The 24,070-nt window shown below is 39.7% G+C and overlaps 1 protein-coding gene across 1 annotated transcript in view; it reads left to right on the top strand.

Annotated features, from left to right (window-relative positions):
- Window positions 1-1,919: 1,919 nt before the first annotated feature.
- Window positions 1,920-24,070, top strand: part of rasgrf1 (Ras protein specific guanine nucleotide releasing factor 1) — a 50,337-nt gene continuing 28,186 nt past the window's right edge. Inside the window, exons 1-2 of the mRNA XM_015343645.2 lie at window positions 1,920-3,106; window positions 19,780-19,886. Of these exons, the coding sequence (XP_015199131.1) occupies window positions 2,831-3,106; window positions 19,780-19,886 (383 nt within the window). The 5' untranslated portion in view covers window positions 1,920-2,830. The remainder of the gene's footprint in view (window positions 3,107-19,779; window positions 19,887-24,070) is intronic.

Below are 24,070 nucleotides of genomic sequence, written 5' to 3'. Positions count from 1 at the left end.
GCTACTGTATATAAAGAATGACTCAGAAATAAGTAAACTGATAAACCCACGTCGAAACAGTGTTTTTGATGATAACAAGAGTGTTTTCAATTAGAGTATTCGAACGTTACACATGTATTCAAGCTCGTTCCCATTGGGTGTCGAAAGCCATAGTATATAACACACCACTTTTATTATCGTCTCACACACGTGTATCGTTCTCTCTGTGCATGTAAAAATCTGATTTGGAGCTTCAAGTGTAATAAAGAATTGATATACATTCTATATTCAATCTCAAGTTAAGTAGATGTCACAATTTCTCAGGTCTTGTAAGAAACCTTTAAATCCAATTTGCTTCACTATCACAGTGCGATTTAGATCAGACGTAATCATATGGACGAATACATTATGACTAACATATGTTCACATAAAGGTGTGCTGGATCTGGACTGTATGTACAGTATATAAGAGGATGACCGTTTGTTGGGCGTAGCCAGCAGCCCGTGTCGCGCAACAGACTGGAGCTCTACATCTTTCGAGCAGTTGGTTCAGGGACGGATGGTGCTGTAGGGGAACATGCGCGTCAGGCTGAGACTGTGACAAGGCAATCTACAACGGGACGTTACTCTTCGAGTTCAATTTTCCGTCGTATAGCGTAGATTTACCTGTCCCTGCATTTGTGTTGGTAAAATGGCAGAAATTGACAAGCAAAGAGAAGCATGCTTACTCACGTCTAAAAAAAACGGTATTATGTAATTATGTACTTAGTGCGAACCGGATACCTAACAGATAACTTACTTTCCCCAGTGCAATTTCTACAATCCGCAGAATCTGTAACAATCTCCAAGTTCTAGCACGTCTGTTACCATTGCATCTCTACAGAGCCAATGTACAAACTAGGATATAGGAACTGGACAAAGTTTTGCAGTCCAAGACATTGAATACAGATAAGACCGTTTGTATCAGAAGAACACCGCCTCCTAGTTCAGACCAGGCACCCTGGTCACGGATGTGAGCATTTGTTTCTGGTTTTCATTCAAGCTCAGACTGTATTGTCTCAAGAGAAACAATTGCTATGGCGTCAAATCAACTGTATTTCACCCCATGTCAGAATATTGTGCAGATTTTATTATTATTTGGACTTTGATTCATTTCTTATTTAAGCGGGCACGCGAAACCCAGTGACTTAAATATCAGTGTATTCAAGTGCTCCTAAAACCCCTAGTGTTTTCACATCCCCAGCGATTAAAATCAGTTTTAATTTATACTAATTTAATGCAATAATTGAGTGAATTAACTCAATACTTATATCGAATGAAAACTAGAAAGGTTTGTGACTCTCCGGGACATGGACATCGGTATCATCGTAGTACAGTATTTACAAAACACCAAATCTTGGTTTTACAAACTCTTTAACTGAAAAGGTGCAAATTTCCACAGCTAACCTTGTTGTCGTCATGGTGCTGGTTTCAGGCAAAGCGCCCAGAGAATGTAACAATTACAAACTAGATAGTAAGAGGAGTGAAACGAGCAATAAAGGTCAGACAATTACTTTGGAAACACATTTTACAACAGACGTGTGCGTTATTAAGCCCCATCGTTTGCATACCAAATATTGACCTATCCACTTCCATGCAATTAATTGTTTGCCGTGGATATCTCAAATAAATATTACAGTTCCTGCTTGGAAGTAGATATTCAAGCTCTATTTGTTTTAAAGTATTGAGGTAAAATCTTGATCATCGTTACCATATCGGGCTACTATTATGGGCTGTGCAGAACGAGGAGACAGAACGCCTTTAGCAACAACACAGACATTATTCTCCTTGAATCAGATAGGACGAAGAGTAATAAAGGCAAGGCAAATACGTGGGCGAGAAGCTTCTAAAAATAAAAACGGAATAACTGTCATTAAGGTTTCCCACAGCCTGTTAGGCGTGTAAGCTAATGTTCTCCTTACCTGAGGTTCGCTTTTCACGGTGTTTATATAAAGTATTAAACATCTGATAGATATTGAGTTATAATACTATATGCTTTCTCTAAAATAAATTTAGTTTTATTGTAGCTCTCCGATTATAGAGAGACCCGTTGTTTTATAATGGGGATCATATCTTTTAAAAACACGTATGAAAAAGTCCCGTAATTTTTTTTACACAAATAAGCGTTATGTGGTATTCATCACTTAGAAATGCGATATATATATAAGGACATATGACTGAGATAAATGTTTTTTTAAACAACGAAGAGACAAGTGAAATGATGCGGATTTTAAGTGTATTCATCCTGAAAGCTCGACTGTTTTCTCCAACGATCGGATCCGGCACGTAAAAATGCATCACGTCAAAATCAGGCTACCTCGAGTGTGCCTGGATCAGATTTTTAAAGTTTTTCTTTTCGTTGGTGTTCGATCGAACCAAGTCCGTGACATTTCGACACGCCAAGTTCACGCCAATGTGGATTTCGCTGTCCGAGGTACTGAAATTCGCTTTTCCAGAGACATATCACATGACTGCTCTGCTTCTCTCAATACTGTAAGCTCTGGATTCTGTTAAGACTTTAGCAAGAGAACGACAAGCCACCCAGCAAATTATTCTGCTCAGTGGCACGGTTGTACTGCAATTGTGAGCGTTATGATCTGGCCAGAGATGTGGAATTTGGAAATTCAGCCAATTCAAGTCTCATATTTTGGATGGTAGAATCATTTTTTTTTTCCAGTGGCGTGATTCCAGTGGATGGGTACGGCAGGCTATAGTTTCCTGCTAATTAAGAAAGTGCACATCTATTTGGAGATCTGACACGGAGAAGATGTAAGGATCAACAAGCCTTTTTCCCCAGTGGCTCCAGAACAAAAATGCAGAAAGGAATTCGACTTAATGATGGCCATGTCACCTACCTGGGTCTTTTGGCAAAGAAGGACGGCACGAGGCGAGGATGTTTGAGCAAGAAGAGCTCGGACAACACAAAATGGCACACCAAATGGTTCGCTTTGCTGCAGAATATGTTGTTTTATTTTGAGAACGATTCCAGCTCTCGGCCCTCAGGATTATACCTGTTGGAAGGATGCGTTTGTGACAGGGCACCGTCGCCGAAACCGTCTCTCTCAGCCAAGGAATGTTTAGAAAAACAGGTAAGAAGGCGTCGATGCAAGAAACCTAAACGGTTTTTTTATTCTGTATATTTCTACTTTCTTGAGGGAGGAGGAGGGGGTGGCCAGCTTTCAAGAAGTATATACATTCAATAGATCATAGTTTATTTTCGTGAATATAATATAGAGCCTGTACGTCTTGATTTCCCCCCACCTTTAATTGCATGTGGGACAGATGATCTGATGCGTGCGTGTGTGTTGCAGACACCTGCAAACCGCTGCCACTGCAATGAAATGCGAGGAAGGCGCAGGCAGAGCAGCCCAGAAACAGGTCCACAGGAGACCTTTGTAATTGTGCCGCACTTAGACGTGTACCTGTGTTCGTCCTGAGTGATGTGCGTTGAGCTCACTGGGTTTCCGGCGGCCGCGCGCTCTGATTTTCAAGGCGACGCAGAGGAACCGCAAACCTCGTGCCTGACCTCAGTTCAGCAAATTCATCTGTGGCTTAACGTAATTACATCAACTGATAGAAAACCAGACCCTCTAGGAAACGTGTAGGAACTGTATAAATGTACAAATAATTTCAGGTTAAAAGCTCTTATCAAAACATCGATGAATGTGACATCTCATCTAATTGCTTGGTTCAGTGCGTTAACTTACTCGGACACGTTTGGATAAAAAAAAAAAAACACTCGCCTATCTTTTCCAACGAACATAATCGATTTGTTTTTAATTAGCATAATTAAACTGTAATGAACTTAATTCAAAAGTATTCTCGCCACAGTAAAGTCAAAAGAACGTATGTAAATCATAGCTTCAGATATCATAAAAATAAACGTTGCTTAGCTAATTAAGTTCTGATTTTTCGGGAAATAGTTGTTCCCCTATTTTGTACGGGTAATAAAGTCTAATTATGCACTTGGACGAGTCTCTAGAGTGCCATCTGGCGGGAAATGTGCAATGATCTCCCATTATATTGTTTTCCAGTCTTAATAATCCTCTATATTAATATCGTCCTACAGTACATGGACATGGTCAATCTAAAGCCCAAAACAAGAAACCATTTATTCGAGATGTTTATAATCAGTGTGTTTCTTTTAATCCAGCCAAGCATGTAGTGGTCCTTTTCTGAGATGGCTTAATTTTAGAAAATGCTGCTATCTGCTATAGTGTCCACGTACTTTGTCATTTCTCTAGTCTGTTGTCTTCAATTGTCTTCGACAGAAATAGACTATCATGTGTTAAAAGGGTTTTGCAGGGCAAATGTGAAATGCTCAACAATAGGTTCCAAAACAATAGGTTTCAGGACACTGTAAAAAGTGTAGCATTAAAGTACATAAAAAACTTAAATAGGTACGATATCAAGTAGAGGGGTACACATAGCTCTTGATTTTAATAGAAACTAAAGGAGATGTTTGAATAACAGAACCTTAAACCCCACACATTGCACTATTTCAAACAGCCATTCTGTGAAATGTTACACAATAAATAAATGTAAAATACACTTTTATAAAGTGAAGCACTGCTTGTGTGACATTCTTAGTACATTATACATTATGTAACAGTTTTCAGCTTACATGCATATAATATTTGTATGCCCCTGAGTAATATAACAATATACATTCTAATAGTGCTTCTTTTCAATAAAATGCCTTTCAGATCCTGTCTGCCTGCTTCACTACATGCAAAAACATCCATTTAAATGCGGAGTGTGAAAAATGTGTCTCCTGTAACAATCAGCAGAGGCTGTGTTGACACATGGTGAAAATGAATCCAATATTGGGACAGAATCATTCGTTAGATAGGTTATTAAGGGCTTGTTTACTCGATTATTGGAAATTGCTCTGGTCTCATTTTGCAACAGCACACAGACCACGGACTCTTAACTGTGTGTCTGCCTGTGTCCTGGGCCTTTTTAAAGGGCATTAAATTGTCTCTCCCTCCTTTAAATAGCAGGTGACAGCACACCCTCATGTTAGTTATGTTTTGCCACAATCCATCTGTACCTAAACTGGAAAAAAAAGTGAAAGGCTGCCCTGAGACTACCGAGTGATTTCTGTTGTCTCATATCATGCAAGGCTGTGGTTTGACATAATCCAAGGAGCTAGTTAAAAGCTGGAATAATACAAGAGGGGATCAGTGTTCATTGGGAGTTTACTTGACATCAAGGTCTGCACAGACAGTTTGTTTATATGCGGTAGTCTGTTGTGAGACAGGCGAGATGTTGGACAGTGCAGACACAGCCTGGCACAAGGAGCGGCTCCCCCTGGAGGTGCCCCTCTGCAGCTGGCTGCAGGGTCTGGACGATGGGAGAGACTGAGCAATGAGGAGGGAAGGAGTTGCTGCCCCGCAGGTTGCAGAGTGTCGGGAGTTTAGAGGACTGCAGGGGGCTGGAGATAAGAGCCCTCGACTGATGCTCAAGTGACAGCAGTGCTGAGAGCAGGAGGCACGGTCCCTGCCCGTCTCTCCTGGAGGCAAGGGGCACCAGGTGTGAGACTGGGGGTGTGTGGAGAGGCGGGGGGGGGTCTGTTCACCCAGAGAGGCCAAGGACAAGGAGATCCCTCAGCCAATGCACTGTCAGCATGTGGGCTGAAGGGCTGTCAGCATTTCTAATTAAAAGGGCATTAGAGCTGCTTCACAGGAGCAAAAGAATAATCACCCTTCCATTGATTGAGTTGTACAATTAATTGATAAATAAAGTAAAAGAAAAAGTATATTTTCTGGTCCTTTGTACACACACACACATCCACCACCCACTCCTTCTCTTTACTGAAAGGAACAATGTGAATATTCAGTTCTGTGACAGTGATTATTTTATTATTAATATTATTAGCATCTGTAATGGTCTGCACTTAAAACCACCTTTAGCAGAACATTTTATCTAGAAGGCAGGAAACCTTAACCTGTTATGGAGAAGCTAGCTGACTCGCTGTCCCAGACATATTGGAAAAGTCATTCAGTGTGGGACTTTTTTTGTTTATCCACGTCCAAAACATAAACTGGAGAAAAGACAGACTCCAAGACATGGAGCTCGAAAAAATCAGTGTGATGGTTTTTTTTTTACTGCAAGTGTATACAAGCACGTCCATTAATCGTGTTGATCTGCCCAGTGTATAAACAGTTTCATTAGAAAGGCTCATCACGAGCAAGAATACAAACAAATCAATGCCTTTTTGGCAAATGAGCAACCTCTCCCCTCATCTGCAATGAGAATTTAAGCTAGCACCAAGAACCTATTGCTGACAGCATCTCTTTTAAGCATCAGAGTCCTTTTAAATTAAAACTGTTTAAAAGTGAGAGAGAGCTATCTTGCTATAACACCAAGGGCCGTGTTTCATGTTCCTATACTTGTTTCCTCTGCTTTATCAAGTCTTTAAAGCGTATTAGTATTAGCTTATCCATGGACATAGTGCAGGTCTTGTATTGATGCTGCAATAGAGATGCAATCAGTCGGGAAGCAATACGTGAACAGAGCCCTGTTAGGATAAATGACATGCGATGGCAATACTGGTAATAAAAAGTGCGGAAAAGTGCACAAGTGCAGATCTCCACACCATGCCAATTTGGTTGCTTGCATCTTGCTCACATAATACTCAATAATCTTTTTTACTTTTAAGAGTATATCAAAACCCTGGAAGTACTGTATGTCAGTGCATGCATAAAACACATAATTAAGACAGTAAGAGAGGTAAAACATCACACCGTAAACTGGCCAGATAAAACTTAGAGTAAAACAAAATGTTCATTAAACCCTGTCACAAAAATACAAATCTTTAAGCCATTTGTAAAAATGCCCATCCAGTCTTCTAATGGATTCAAGTAATGCATTTCACAATTATGGAGCTGAACAAGGAGGCTTTGCCTCTCATTGTGTGGAGATTGGCTTTTGATAAAAAAATGACCTGTAGGTCAGCAGAACTATGATTATGATTAAGTTGTCTTGTACTCATCAAATAAGACTTCAAAAATGCATGGAGCTAAACCATTCAGTGCCTCAAAGACAAGTATGGACATCTGAAAATGTACCTTAAATCTCATAGTGTAGCCAGTAGTTTTAGTTATCAGTTCAGGTCTGGATATATTGAAGCTTATTCAACACCCTAGCAATGGCAGTAGTTTAACTGTGATTATATAAAAGCATTTATCAAGCCTTTTGTTCGGAGAGGGATACAATACTTCAATTTTCACAAAATAAAGATGTTGATAATTGTTTTAGCATCAGATAGAGAAATAACTCGAACCTGTCAATGTTCCACACAAGGAAAAATGTTTCTGGTACGGAGAACACACCAAGCTGACAAAAATAATCATATGTTAATTTCATACATTCATCAAAATAATGATGTTATTAATAACTGAAATATCAGTCCAGAGTTTCAGGTCAACATCCTCAACAACAGTACTGATGTCAACTTCATTTCAGATGAAGAAAATCCTGATGAAGGTTCTATCCAAAATTAATATGCACTCCATCCTCTATGTAAACTACTCAACAAAAGGATTTTATAAACCTAGTTATTATGTCACTGCAGCAATCACTTCATAGTATATAGTGTTTCCCAGAATTCCAGAGAAGAGCAGGGCCTCTAGAAGGCAAAAAGAGAAGAAGCAGAGAGGAGTGTAGTGCTCACTGGAGGCTGGTGAGCCATGTTCCAGCAGCTCTTGGGTACCACAGACTGCTCTTCACGGGTTTATGGTAAGAAAGAAAATGACCAATGTGTCAACCAATGGTGGTTGACAGTGGTTACAATCAAATCAAACATTTATGTACAGAACACAGGACTCAGAACAGACAACTACTTTCAAAGATTTCTTAGAAAGTGTAAACTTACAACACATTAAAAACTAAACAAGCTTTCAAAGTTCAAGGGAGTGGTCCTGAGCAATGTCATTGGTTCAAATTCCAGGTAATGTGCTGCTGTCAAACTGCTGAGGGAGATCCTTCCTTCAGATTGCTGTAGTAAATACAGCTGTAATAAACACAACTGATTCTGCGTCCCAGCATGGTAAACAAGAATTTATTGTTGATTGAGCTAGACTACTTGGTAAAATAATGAGACAAAAACAAGCTGGAGAATTAACTATAGGCTCTAAAATTCTTTAGCACGGTGTGTGAGAAAGAGGGTGATCTGAACAGCTGAAGTTTCGGTGAATATCGAGCCATCCCCCCCCCCCCAGTGCATCCAGATACCACATCAAGAGACAATGAAAAATGGCCCCAGTATAGAAATTACAAATCGTCTTGTTTTGTGCAACCTGGGTAATCACTGGGCTGAAGAGCCAGCATTATCTCTTTGGCTAATGGGGGGCAAATGGTCAAAGGCTGAGACTGTCAGGAGGCCCCCTCCAAGGTGCTCTGTTCCTTATGATGTCGCAAAGGGTTTCTCTTTTTTTTTTTTTTGGGGGGGGGGGGGGAGGGTTATATGCTTGGACTGAATGTTCCACTTTTTAAATGTCTTTTTTCCTTATTTAAAAATAACTGCATTAGAGACTACAGTTACTATGGCAACTCCTATTTGCATCTGAAAAAGCAATGTGGAGGGGCCAATGAGTGTGCAATGTGGCTTTGCATCGCGCCTCAGCTATTAATGCAAATGCAAGCTGGGTTAAAGATGTTCTGCCTCTTCAAGGGGACTGTTCCTGTTAGGAAGTGGGTACACTATGCTTTTCCTCCTACCCTCCCTCTGAGGGTGGGCTCACTGCTCTCTCCATGCCTGTAATTTAAAGTCCATTTTGTACAGGGAGGTCCAGTCATTTCTGAGTTTGTTTTTTGTAACATTGAGAAATATGAACTACTTTATAACACTTTAACATAAAAGGAGACAAATTAAATATACTGCCATGAAATTTTTAATCGTCTAATATTACTCTTCTGCTCATGCTTTACTCACCTCTAAGCATTAGGTTTTGAAAAAATAGGGAGGCTTTTCAATAAAACAATCGTCTTTGGTTGTGTTCTTCTTTTAGATGGATATTCTCCAGACCTTTTCAATATTTCAGTGAGTGCAGTCTCCGAACCATTGTCTCAAAGTTGATTTCCACTAGCAGAATTACCATTGTACCATGCTGTACTATGTGCAAGTCCTAATTAATTTGGCTCAGCCTGCCTGGCTGAGGGCTGACCTCCTGGCCAGAGGACAAGGAGATCGGGCCCCCATGCTGGGTGACCAAGGGGCAGCCGCAGAGGTGGAGATTGGGTGGAGGTGGGATGCAAAAGATGTACGTGAGAGAGAGAAGGGGATTATTTACAGTATGTAAAATGATTTAGGTGAGGAAATTACTGTGTGTCAGGATTGAATATGAATTATTGACAGCTTGAACATGGCTGTTGTCCTCCTTCACACACATTTGTTAAAAACTCCAGGAAAATGTAACCACAACTTTTCACCAAAGGAAAAAAAAACCTATGTTATGGTCTAAAGACTGTGATATACTCACCACCCAAAAAAAACAGAACTTGGAGACATATTTAGCAACATCGCTACTTAAGGGAAATCTAGAGTCAAAAGTGTCCTTATAAGAATATACATTTGACATGAGAGGAGGCCATTCGGCCTGTCTGGGCTGTTTGGTAGTTAGTAGATCCCAGGATCTCATCCAGCCATTTCTTGAAAGAAGCCAGAGTATCAGCTTCATCCACATGGCTGGCTAGCTTAAATCAGACTCACTCTACCATTTGTATGCAGGTCAACGTGTGAGAAAATGGAGGAGGATTCTGCAATATAATTTTTTTTACCATCCAAATGGTTTCTTCTAATAAGTCTAAGCATCAACAATTAGCTGCTTTACTTAGTTTTAGTTTGCAATAGAGAATAAAACAGAATGAATGAGAGACAGTGGAATGTTGCTACACATTAAGAGATCCAGACATGTGATATTTGTGTGTGGGGTGATATGCTATAGAATTGCCACGTCCACATGCACCCTCAAAGCTCTATGGAAAGGCAGTGTCCCTGGCTGATATCTGTGACTCTGGATTCCTCCAGTCCACACATTTTATCATCTGAAAATTTACAAACTCACCACTTAAGCTAATTCCTGTACCAAATATGATACTTAAAAACTCTTGATCCTTTACAACTGAAAAGTACAGAGCTACAGATACTGTGATTCAGGAAGTTGTGCAACGCAGGTGTGGAGGGAGAGATACAGTATAGCAGCAAAATTCTGAGCACAGCGTGGTGCATCATCTCGTCAATACACCCTGAAGGCGTGACACTAACAGAAGCCGTGTAGTTACTGTACATGATGGGCTTTTTAAGGGCTTTCTAAAGTTCCGCTCGTTCACCTCACTGCATAGAAAGACAGGCTGTGATCTACACTTTCAAACATATATTTGGACCAGAGAGACTGTTTTATGCTCAAAACCAGGACTAGGCCTCTGACAATGATCACTATGAAGCATGACTTGGTTTCTTGGGTTTAGGGTCCGCCCTGGGATACCTACAGCATACAATGAAAACTGGATCATTTTCATATGTTATCTAGAAGAGCTAGTTCTGACTTTACTTTACTTTAGTCACTTATAACACAAGTACCGTACATAAGTGCTGACCTTGGAAGTTATTTCAGTCACTCTACAGATGTCCCTAAATTGTCATTCAAGCTGTTATTAATCAGATTAATTATTTATCTGTAAGGACCTTACAAACTGGCATAGTTGTTTTTAAAACTGAAACAAGCTCTTTCTCTTGTTGCCATCCTGATCTGTGTGTATGCTCACTGGATTTACTGTTAGCTCAATACAATTAGTCATCATCTCAGTTAGATATGGTTTGATACATGGATTTAATTAATTCTGTTGACCAGCAGAGCTGAGCTACAAGGAATTCACATCTTTCTTACTCCACTCTGCTGGACATGCTCATGTGCTGTGATACTTTTTCCATTATTTCTTTAGTAAGACATACATACTATCATAAATTTTTTTCTCCCTCTTATTTTAGCTTAATTGTTTAACCAGGAGGACCCTAACCATTTGAGAACATAACCTGACACGGATAGCAACAGGGTTGTGGGTTCAACACAGACAGGACACCTGTACCATGCTTGCAGGGTCAACATTTTGGTTACTTAAAAAGGGGAACTGCAGTCCCAGTTTTTTAGACTGGTGATAAATCTCGGTAACAAAATGAATTAATTGACGTTCTGGGAAAAAATGACAAATTTCAAATTAAGCACCAAATCGCAAACTTTGTGAAAGTGCTGTAAATGTCTTTTGTGACTTTGTCGTTGCGAACTCACATCTGAGTTCCCATGAATAGCGACATGATTTGGCCCTTCCATGGGTTCATTACCATCCATCCCAGTGAGGAAAGGAAGCTCATCACCACACCTCATTTCTCTGCGCTGTTAGGAGTGATTCTGGTGAGTCTCTGCATCTTTAATGCAATAGAAAGAAGACAGGATATTTTAAGCTACTGCTTTTTATTTGAGTAATCAATTTGTTGTTGCTGAGTGACTCTGTAACGGAGGCCTTCTTTCCAGACCCTATGCAAACAACACAATCCGGGGTAGAGTGAGGAAAACATGGGGGGAAAAGGGGGGGTTCAGGAATGAAAACAGGGGGCGTGTTCAAGGTGCGCAGGTGTTCTGGGGGGTGAATCCAAGGCAAACTGTCCAAAAGAAAGTCCAAAGGGAAATCCAAGATGTGGCAAATGTCCAGAGACGGGCGGTCCATCGGAGACGAAGACAAACGGGATTAAAATCCGGAGCGGGATCCGGTGGAGGGTCGGGGGGAACGGGACCAGACGCTACAGGTCCCGAACTCACCTGGTACAGGAACCAATGCAGAGCCCGGAACAGAGTGAGCGTCTGGCTTTTAAGGTGGGCTGGATAGGAGGCTGGAACAGGGGGCAGGTGCACAAAATCAAGTCAGAAGTGAAAGAGCCGGAGCGCCCTTAAGGGGGGAGGACTACAATCATGACTGACTCCATGGCACTAGGACAATACTGTTTCATTTACAGCACCTTGAGATGTGCAAGGAAAGGTATTGTATAAAATAAAGTTAATGACTTGGATGAGGGTAGTATGATTGTTGAAAAGATGCAGCTGTGCTGATAGTCGTCCTAGTATATTGAGGTCTTCCAAGGAGAAAGCTAGACAGAAGTGGATGATGCTCGAGCAAGGATCTAATAAAGATTAACAAGCAAGGGGCCTGAAAATTGAGTAATGGGGACAAGACACTTACAGGCCTTTGTAACATTGGGTGTGCTGAACTGAAGAGTAAGGTAACTGCTTCCACTGAGCAGTGCTAATTCGTAGTAGACGAATCATGCTTTCTTACCAGGTTAGTTAGATCAAACAGCAATTTTTCTAAACAGTAATTTTGATCTGATAAATCATTTCACATTTTAAAGACTGTAATGAAATAAAAATGAAAATGGTATGTTTTATATTGCTATACACTTAACATGCACTTAAGAGTTTGGATTTCTTGTGTACTTTATTTAATGTACAGTATTAATGTATGTCAGAATAGGATTTAAGCTTGTGTTCCCTCAAATTAACTATTTGTTAATGGATATGTCATCACAAAAATAAGTTTTTTTTTAAATCTATGTTTGAGCCAAATATAGGACATTGTGATGAGTGTTAAAGCAGTGCTATGAAAATGAAAGAGAAGAAACATGTCTGTAATTATGTGTATTACTTGAGGTGATCCTTCTTTGAAGTTAAAAGAGTGTTTTCTGGTGAACTCTCATTAGATTTGAGCAAATCCAAGAGGGAAATTGAAAATAGGTTCGTGTGAGCCTTCGTGCTCTGAAGCCATTGCTCAGGTGTGTGTTTTGTTTTATTTGGGGCTGGCAATGGGCATATTTAAATGCTATGATATCTCCTGATAAGCCACCAGCAATGAGACCAACAAGATGGGTTGAAAGGTCATTTAAAACAGTCCTTATGCTTTTAAATTTGCACATGGATAATGCTGAAAATAGTCTTTGAAATATAAATAGGGCATGCAGAGTCTAAGTCAATATGAAACATCCTTGAGAAGCTTTCAAAAGGCACAAGGACTCAATATAAAGGCATTGTTGTATCACTGTGTGATTGTATCATGTGCAAAGACAGATTTGCAGGAATGTGGAATGGAGTCACTTACAGTATTTCAGTGAAAGAATATAAGGTGCAAATAGATAATGTTATCGTCTTCAAACACTGTGCGTGCTCACTGTAGAATACTTCCCATACAGAGGATATTCATTCTTATGTGACCCTGAAAATATACAGACTTTTCCTTACCAGGTTAGTTCAATTGAACAGCTGATGTGGAGCTCTACCAGTAAAGAAATAGTAATAAACTTCTATTCATCCAAAGTTTGATGGAATATGCGAATGTTATTGACTGTCCTTTCTGAAAAGATTTAAACCCAAAGCAATCAATGATAATGACAGGTTTGTGCTGTAGAGGTACATTAGTATCAATAATATTTCTTTATCGGAACAGGATCCCATCATGTTAATTCATACTTCACTCCAGCTGGCCTTTCAGAGCAAGGGTGACAAAATATTTCTGCAGTATCCAGCCTAATTCAATCAAATTGTAGTGAAATTTACTTGCCTCTACATAAAAATAAAAACAGGAAAATGGATCCTGGGAAGCATTAACCAAATTATGCATAGAACACAAGTTAGAAAAAATCCTGCTTAACCTACTGTTATCTTTCTGAAAAAGAAATAGGAAACCTAGGTACCATACGAATATGATTTATTAGCTATAAATTTAATCTTCATTTCTAGAGGCATGATGAATATTAGCTTGAAGGCGAAGATAAAGAGATACATAGTACTTGCATCATCATCATTAGTTGTTGTCAGTCCGTTCCTGGATGAAGGGATTCTCAGCCTGTTTTCATGTGCTATCATCTAGTTTATGAACTTTGATTTCACTACTTTAAGGGAATCCTGGTGATGGTTGTTTCTTATCTTTTGATCCTCTCCAGTGTTTCTTTAGTCCATTGATGATTCATTCTTCTTGGAATTCTCTTGCCCGTTCCAATTTTAATTTCTTTCCTCTTTTGGTAATTATGCTTTGTTCCACACTTCTTTTAGTTATCTTTTACACCTGTAAAATTGTATGCATTCTGAATCTGTGTTCTACAGTATGTCTATTTTTTAAGAAATATTGTCTAATTAGGCCCATATAACCATCAATATCATTATCCATCATCAACAATCTAGTTGTCCTGGTGACAGAAGTAAGGTTTTGTCAATCACAGGGCCATTTTTGCTCACTAGTCTACCAGAGAAAACCCACAGGAACATGCAAGCTCCTCACAGACAAAATCCACTTTTTAAAGCAAGATCCCTTTCTGATCCATGTGCATGAAACATTATGAGAATCCTGGGTGGTTCATTAGTAGGCTGGGAGTGAGGAGGAAGGTGGGTGGCTGTAGTTAGTGCAGGTGTGAATCTGTGACTGCTTCAAAATTAGGCTCCATTTTGTGCGGTCGCTGCAGGCAGTGCAGATAATCTATCAGAGCAGCTATATTCAGTGAACTGGACTAGTTAGATGCACATATAGGAAATTGCACTTGAAAAGGTTAAAGCTGCACCGTGAGTAAGGAGCAGTCACCGTTTTAGAGAACAGGTTTTATACAGAAGCTGAACTGATAGCTGGAGAAAACTTTGAGCGGACACCTGAGGAATCTCTAATTGATTTTATAATGGTACGAGATTCTTTACATTTGTTATTCATCTTTGATGAATGATGAATCTCTATGGGTATTGGCATACAACTGACTGATACCAAGGACTACCAGGGCACTAATGAGGTTACAGGGGGCAAAGATCATTTCCACCCAGCCCAAGAATGATGCTACAAAAGACTGTGCTGGAGTGGAGCTGTGATTTCATTTTTAACTCTGTGGCTTCAAATTTTATTTACACGTATGATATGCACAGGGATGTATTGTGCAATATAATATATGGACATACAGTATACAACATGAGTTGTAACTGAATTTGTATTTGCTTTTCATACACACTCACACGTCCCAGAGTGACAGTCACTCTAAGGAAGTACATTTATGCCTGAAAAAGACTTTTCAGATTTCTTTTAACTTAAAGACTTAACACATGATTTACATCTTCTAAACATTGTGGAGAAGCAATAAAAAAGTAAACAAAATGCTAATATATATAGTTAACAGAGTAGAATTTATATCAAGGGATGTTATGTTTAAATTGGATAAGGCATTAGTAGGGCCTCATTAGAAAATTGGGGACAATTTTGATCACATTATAAAAAATATATTGCTGCGATGGAATCCATCCAGAGAAAGGAAATTCAAGGGCCTTCAGTAAAAGTCCTACACTGACAAACTGAAACAACTGAACCTACTTAGTCTGAACAAGAGATGATTATGAGAAGACCTGATACAAGTATTGTATCTTCAAAAAACTGGCAAAGTCATCCCTGCGGACTTCTTTGGACTTTTTTGGAATGAAAAGTAAAACACTGACCAAGGGGCACAAGTGGAAACTATATGAAACTGCATTTAAATTAAGACCAGGAGTCACTGCTTTATCCAGAGGGTTGAAGGTGTATGGAACAAGGTAACCACTCATGTGGCTACTGTAAGTGTGCAGAATGGCCCCTTCTTATCTGTAACCTCGTCAATTGTTAAGAAATATATAATCCCAAAATGTCATAAAAATGCTGTTTCCCATTTTTCTTTACTATTTTCTCAGTTAGCTATGTTTTAAATTCAATGTTAATGAAGTGTCGATCCTAACTCATAGATTGTGTGTGATAGACAGATATGGTTCATTATTCACAGATGTCTTGAATAAGTCTACTTTGCTGTGGTGACATTTCTTTTGAAACACTGGAAGAGTTTTAGATACAGCTTGTATTTTCAGGATTATATTTTTTGCTTTTCACCTAAAAGATCGCATGCCTGCTACAAAATGTTTAATCTAGAATTGAAAGAAACATACTAATAAGTAATAATAATTAATTGGGGAAAGGCAATTGTAGAACATAAAGAATTAAGACTTGCTCAAAATGGAGCAAAGCATGATCTGCCAAGAAATAAGTTGCTAGGTAACAGGTAGCATATAGTTATGTAATGTATTTCCAGCTTATGGATCTAATCACTTTCCCTCACGGGAGATGAGCAGGGAGACTGGAAGGAGATATATTTTTTTTCGTGACTGATGCTGTTTTATTTTTCGATTGTTTAACCTCAATGCTTTTGGTATGAATAGAAAAGAGCTGTGGAGGTGGACATGCAGGAGTGCAGAAGCACACTGTACACAGAGCAAGAGGTACAGAGCTGTGTGCAGGTTTAGAATGAAAGACTCATGACGTTCTTAAATGGCTGTTCCTTTATCCGTAAATAAACAGTACCTTTTATATAGCTCTCATAAGCTGTGGGTGAGGTTTTGAAAAATAGATTTGGTGGTTTCTGGATGCTGGTTTCCGATCTGTGTTTCCTAATAAAAAAACTTCCCCAGGCTGTGGCGCACAGTTGGCAGAGTGCCCTAGAGTAGGGTTGGGAATAGATGGCCAATTGTCCAGCTAACAGAGGCTCCTGAGACTTTACCAGGCTTGTAGAGACATCAGAGGCAGACACACTTCTTTTTCAATTAGCAGCAGCGTTCCTGTCAGGTTCCATGGAACGTGTAGTGTGTCATGTCAAATAATGACTGCTGGTGACTGGGGGCCAAATTGGAGGATTTGGGGGTTATAAGGTGGAGTTTCCATAGTACATACTGTAGAGTTATGTCAGTAAACTAACTTTTAGACATTCAAAATGTCACGATATTAGTTCCCCCTCCTTAAGGGTGCTCCAGCCCTTTCACTCAAGACTTTATTCTATGCTCCTGCTCCCTATTCCCAGCCCACCTTAAAAGCCAGGCGCTGACGCTCTTCCGGGCTCTGCACCTGATTTCCATATCGTGCGAGTCCGGGACCTGGAAGCGCCTGGTCCCGTTAAGGTTTTAACCTCTGTTCCCGTTCCCGTTCCTGTTCCCCGTCCGCCGGTTCCGACCCGGCCTTCGTGGTTTTTTAATTCTTGCTCTGATGGATCTTCTGGTTTTGGACTTACCCTTGTGTTTTGGATATTCCCAAAGGACTACTCTCTCGGGTTGTTCGCCTCGGCCACGCCTCCCCCGTGCACCAGCGCACCTTGGACACGCCCCCCTGTCTTCTGCTCCGTATTCCTGCATGACGTTTCCCTAGTGTTTCCTCATTGTGTCATCTGCATAGGGTCCGGAAAGAACTGTTCGTTACAAAAATATGGTGACCTTGAGTCAAAGCAGTGCATGGGTGGAAGACTGATTTTCTTTGCATATATTGTTCTTTTGATAAGTATCAGTATAGGAATCATGATAAGAGTCAATCCTCCTGACAGGATTGTGGTTAAGGAACAGCTGGAACAGCTCCCAGTCTGGTGCCCCATTAACAAAAATGCTCTTCACTTCTACAGTATGTACTTCAGTTAACTGCATGACGTTTTCCTTTGAGTGTCTTCAGCACACTCAGCAGAGGCATCACTGAGAGCAATTCAGATCTCTAGTGCCTGTCGAAAACCCCCTGTTCCTGCTGGAAATCCAATCTGAAGAACATCCAATCTGAAGAAAAAACTGGAGAACAGGGCGGGTTTCAGCCATGTGAAAAGACAATTTAGGATGGAACTCATTCAGTTCAGGAAAACAAAACAGGTGCCCTTGCAAATTTAAACTGTAGGTAAGAAAGATGCACTGTATTAAAGCCACAACAGCTCATCAGGCCAGAGCTTCTCCTGGTTTCCAAGGTGTTACAGTAAGTGATCACAGAACACAAGACTTCCCCAGCTGGATGGCAGGCTTGTCTATCACAGACCATGCTTCACGCAAACAGATCTCCACAGCTGGATGAACCACAGCTGTCAGGGTACAGTACCTTGCTGGAGGGTGCAACAACAGCATCTGCCACAGGGACCTGAACCCACAACCCAACAGTTATTGCCCACTATGCTGCAGTCTATGTCTACAGAATAAAACTGTACAGAACAGCATCATTTTATATAGAATACACACAATTGGATGATTATAAATGATTGGGAAGAATGTTTAAGTGTAGATAGATGAACAATAGAATACACTATACAGTATATATTATTTTAATGTATTTTATATAATGATTTGAGATTATTGATGTTAACAATTCTAAATAAAATAAACTTTATTATTATGTACTGTATTAGTGTGTTTTTTATTTTAAAGTTGAAATCATTTCTTTGATTTCCTGCTAAGGCTTATAATCAAAAGACATTTTTACCAAAGGCTAATTCTTTATTTTCAATCACTCAATACCAACACCAGCCTCTGCCTTCTTTAGTTTTGTATGTGTATTTGATTTCTCTTTCATTCATACTCTGAGCAGAATGATGACTGCAAATGAACACTGTACATATCCAGCATTGTTCATGTTAAGATTTTTGTTGTGGGTTATTATAGCAGTTATTGGCTTTCTTACTATTGTATACGATTGGATATTAAATTCTAGAGCTGGAGTGTACTATGTATGATTAATGTTTTACTAAATTTAAAGACATTTGTGTCACGGATGTCGGAAGGGACGAACCGTATGGTAGGAGAGCGGAAAAAGACCCTTTGAGTGAAGGTGAATGAGAGACCTGGAAATATATAGCCCCAGAGAGAGAAAGAGACTGGAAGGACAGCAAAGCACAGGAAACTAGGGACAGGACAGAGTAGGAGCGCCCTCTGGCTGCAGAGGGCGTGACAATTTGTACCTTTTAAAGTCATTCCTCTACAATGTAACACAGGACAAGTCATTGTTCTTTCTGTTCAGGAAGAAGCACACAACTAAGTTTTGTCTTTATTTAGTTTTGTTGTAAAGAAATGTCACTTTCCACATTTCTTGTCATGGCTTTGAGTTATACTGTGAAATTTAATGGGACAGGCTGACATTCTACAAAGCAGCTTATTTTCTTGATATAGTGGTTTGACATTGATGTTTCATTTGGATGATTGTGTCAAGCTAATGACAAAGAAAAAGGTCAATTTGTTGTAAAAACATATCACAAGATAAACAGTTCAAATAAAACTCAGAGTTAAACTAAACTAAACCTTAAAAACTGAAGTAAAAGGATGGGTTACTTTACATTTTAATCAATACGGACAGTCAAAGAGCGTTTACTGGATTGATGCAGTGACTTTCACAACTGGGAAGCTTCCTTAAAGAGAACTTTATCATTCTACTGGCTGGTTTGAGGTTGAATAAGAAGGCCCAGATCGGCAGATATTTCACTAAGTGATGAGCTGTACTGAAGAGGAGTTGGACTATTAATTGGAGAACCTTAAAGTTCACTCACAAGCTTGCATGAGGCCAGTGCAGTTTGCACAATGCAGGAGTAAGAGTTTATGCCAAGGTAGAGTCATTATCGTGAGCATGTGAGCCACACAATTCCAGCCATTCTCTAGCTTGTTGAGTAGTCTACCTTAGTAGATGCCTTTTCTAGTATTGCAGTAGTTTAATTGGGATGAAAGAAGGAAATGTAATGTTGCCATATTAAGGGCATTGTAGTACCACACAACATTATCCAATATTCTTCAAATAATACAGTGACTCGTTTCATTTGCCTTACTTTATGGAAACAGCCGGGTGCGCACAAGCCAGGAGTTGTCTGTAGGTCAGTCACTGACCACTCTGCCTGAAGAGCACAAACCCCAAATCACTGATCCTCTTTGTTCCTTTATTGCAGTACTACTTCACTGTTAACTTCAACCACGACAACCAGAAGGCACTGGAGCTGCGCACGGAGGATGTGAAAGACTGTGATGAATGGGTGGCAGCAATAACACACGCAAGGTACAGAGAGTGCTTTCACCCACCTCTTCTCACTTCTCTTCCACCTCCCCCTCCTCTCCATGAAGCTTTGCTTCTCTCCTCTCTTCACTCTGTCGGTCCCCTCCCTCTCCTTCAGTGCAGCACGGAATGAGAAATCTGGCACAGGGAGCTTGAGTGGTTCCAGATGACACAAAAAGAAAAGCCAGGTCACCAAACAGGGAACAGAGTCTAAGCTAAATAAGTGCAGAGGGTTGCATTCTCCTTTGCAATTTGAGATCTTTTCAATTCAGAAACCAGCATTATATCTCTACAAATGTTTTTGCTTTCACATTTTCCTCTTGTAGAGTAAGATGCCATTGTTAAAGGGCATGGTGGATGGTTGTTCTGGGTTTATTTTGAGTAATAATATTTGTAATAATAGTTAAGAAAGCTGCTCAGATTACTGCCAGCACATGATTAAACAACCCATCAGTGAACCAAATCAATAATCTCCATACTGTCACTGCCTGAATCACATGTTAATACAGGATTTGGCAAAACCACTAGTACTGACTGCTTTAGTTCAGCTCTCTATGAGATACAAATCTGAATTTAATCAGGCTGCCTAGTGAGTAAGATAAGGCAACTCATTAGATGTGAACATGGCAAGGATATTCTGTATAGGCTGAAGAAGAGATGCAAAAGAGTGAACAGAAAATGGAAATGTAGTGATTGTTACTTGTATTTCAGCATTGCTGGGTATTGTGGATGGTTAGGCAACAGAAAAATCGAAATAATTATTTCTTTGCTTTTCATCTTCTTCCTCTGTACTCTTTGTTATTTTGCTCTTTTTAAAATTCTTTAGAGCAACTTTTAATTACCTGGGGGCAGGATTAAATAATTATAATAATTGTTATAATTGCTTACACTTATATAGCGCTTTTCTGGACACTCCACTCAAAGCGCTTTACGGGTAATGGGGACTCCCCTCCACCACCACCAATGTGCAGCCCCACCTGGATGATGCGACGGCAGCCATAGAGACGTTCTTGGAGGGAGTGGCATGTCCCCAGAGAGTGATTTGTTCAAAATCGCACAGCACGATCGTTAAACCAATCATTGCAGAGAGGCAGGCAAAACTGTTGGCCAACAGCGAGCTATTAACATACCTTTCAAGTGGTCATTTATTACAGCTATTGGATGCTCAGAATTAAAGAATTTTCTGCATCTTACAGCAGTAACCAGAAGCATCTTTTCAGCAGAAAACCCATATTCACATAATTCACATGAAATTTACATAGTGTCCCTGCTGTGTCCAGCATAGATGGATACAAGGAAAACAAATAATAGTGGCCCATGAGATTGCTCATTGTCATTTTGTCTGCATCATCGATATATCAAATAAAGTTCTTTTAGTAAATAAGTGACTTAAGTGACTAAATTAACTGTTTGGGACTTTTAATAGAACATCAATGCAATGTATTTATGTCTTGTTCAAGGGTATGGGGGTATGTAACACTACTGAGTCTCTCTTCACCAAAGGACACCGTAACGGTTTCTGGAATACAGGACAAGCTGCCCAGCCCTGTTGTCAAAGCTGATATCGAGGCTTTTTTCGAGAAAGGGCTGAATGAGGTTCTTGGAACAATCAGCCACTAACTACCCAAAAGTGTGAATTGTCCTCCTCTAATTTGTAACTTTTCTTATCATCCCTATCATTCTGATTAGGTTTGTATTGTAACATAAACTGTACATTTCTAGTATATTACTGTCTTCTGTGTACCCTTTTTGCCTGTGTGTTGTAAGCACATGCTACATTTGGTTCCTTTTCCTTTATAGAAGTAATCAATAATATATTCCCTTTTGGTATTCATGCTACTAGCAGTAACTGCTATACCATTACAAAACATCCGTTGAACATCAAGTGCAACATATAGTAATTAGATATCTGGTTGCAATACTCAAATTACAAATGTTTAATACTGAATGATAAGTTCTATTACTTATTTAATGAGTCATGGTTTGCTAGTAGCAGCATTAACAGAGCATATGCATTTACTGTATAAATTTGTAGAAAGAGACTCATTCAATGTTAGCTTTACCTTGAGAATAGTGTCCACACACAATGGAGGCAATATACAATGAATTCACTGAGGGTGTTTGAAACAGAGACATGGCTTCAGATCTCCCTCTTCTTCTTAATAATATACATACAATGCTGTGTAAATAATTCACCCCTTTCCAATGATGACCTACTTCCTTGAATTACAAACGATGAGTACAAAACTTGAATGCTCAATCAGAGCACTCTTATTGGTAAAGGAAGTTAAAAAACTGCAAAAAAATCAAAAGCAGAACATGTAAGGTACTGTCTGTCATTTATGTATCTTTATTTCTGATCAGTCATTGTATATGCTGTATAGTATTTTTACATTCAGTCTATGTACTTCCCTCTTGTTTCATGTTCGTGGCGTCTTCCACTTCCTGAGTTTTTCTTCCCTGTTCAACAGTTCGTAGAGTAGTTCAGAATGAGGGCTATGATGTGAAAAAGGGTCTCAGAGATGGTTCTTTAAAAAGACGGATGGATGTAAGACACTAATTAGATGGTTTTGCGCCTTCATCAATATCACTTCACAGGGAAATGCTAATGGGCTCACACCTCAAACGCTGTGCCAGCTGCTGCTGCCAGAGCTAGTGCTGCAACCCTGCACAGAGCATGCTTTCCAAAGTCACATTGAAGCCCCAGTAACGTTTTGGCCACACTTTGAAGTCGGTAACTGGGCTTTGCCTGTTGCTAGATATGTTTAGCCTGCCACGATCTGGCCCTTTAAGTTCAGCCACCTGAATTTCTAAAACACATACTTCTTGTTTATTAACTTATATTAAGGCTTCTCTCCAGATAAAAAGATGAAATAGGAGCTGCAATGGGTCAGTGCTACAACTGGCAGTGTCTTGGTGTGGACAAACTTTGGGCCTCAATACCTGAGACTCACTAGCCATTAATCATCCAGGAGGGTGAACTGTTGTGTCTGGTGTAGAAAAAAAATATATACTTAATTTGAAAGTCATGGTACTTTCCCAGTCTGATGTGGATATGAGTTATGATAACATTGTTCAAATAACATTAGCAAGGACTTTGTGGTCATGATGGATTGTCCTTCACTAAGTACAGTAAGTCTAACAACAGTTCGTGCCAAGCTGTGAAGGACAGAAGCAGTATTTTCCATTATCCCTGGTAAATACTCTCACACACCGTATAATAAGTATCATTGACAAGATTGCTCGTTAAAAGCAGAGATTGCCTCCAAACAATTCACACATGCAGAAAAGGCAGAATATCTGTTGTCACTCATTACCAACAATTAGCCTTGTCAAGGACGGAGACTTGTTGTAAACTTAAAACTAAAGTAAAATGGGTAAAATTATAGAAATTCGTTTTTTATTTATTTTAAAAATACTTATTCTGTGAGCTTTGATATAGAAATGCAATATACGTGCAGCTTTGGTATAACATTGAAACTGCATGTTTCTGATCTTGCTCTGTATAAACCCTTTGGAGTGAAAATAAAGAAAAAAACTCTTCATTTAAAGTTATTGCTGTCTGCAATGCCTACCATGTCATAGACATTTATTTCCTTTACATCCATCTGGATTCAGATTTTTGGATCAATATGTTTCTACCAGCTCACTAAGTGAGACGGGTCTACTTGCCTCCTTTTATCTAATATACATGTTATCTACAGTATGAGACTTTCTGGTGCTAATGTAAGCAGCAATGAGAACCATACCTGATGCCTAGGCACTCAGGTCCTGCACTGCACTTACCTATATTCTGCTAGGCCAACACCACAATATCAGTACACAAGGCCTCAATTTAATGTCTTGTCCAAAGGACATCACTTCTTCCTGCTCTGTGTCCTATATTATAGTGAGGGTTTAGCCTAGAAGTTCTAGATCAAAGGGAGTAGTGCTTCCACCACTTTCAACAGCAACATGGCACTCTGTGAAGATGTCCCGTCCCTGTACTGAGCAGTCCCAGCCCTGCTTATCTTCTGAGGTCTGCAGAGATTCGGCTCCAAGGTGGCACCACGTTTGTAACCATGGAACCCTGTTTTCCTGAAAATGATCAGTAGACATCACGCTCTTTGGGCAGCTCATTAGCCCCTGAATGGTTTTGACACTGAAAGAAGAAGAAATGGGTCCTGCCTTTCTGCGTGTGGGGTTGG

This window comes from Lepisosteus oculatus, chromosome 5 (assembly GCF_040954835.1).
Source record: "Lepisosteus oculatus isolate fLepOcu1 chromosome 5, fLepOcu1.hap2, whole genome shotgun sequence".
Lineage (NCBI taxonomy): Eukaryota > Metazoa > Chordata > Actinopteri > Semionotiformes > Lepisosteidae > Lepisosteus > Lepisosteus oculatus.
The sequence above is the reverse complement of the archived record's forward strand: the minus strand, read 5'-3'. Positions and strand labels throughout refer to the sequence as shown.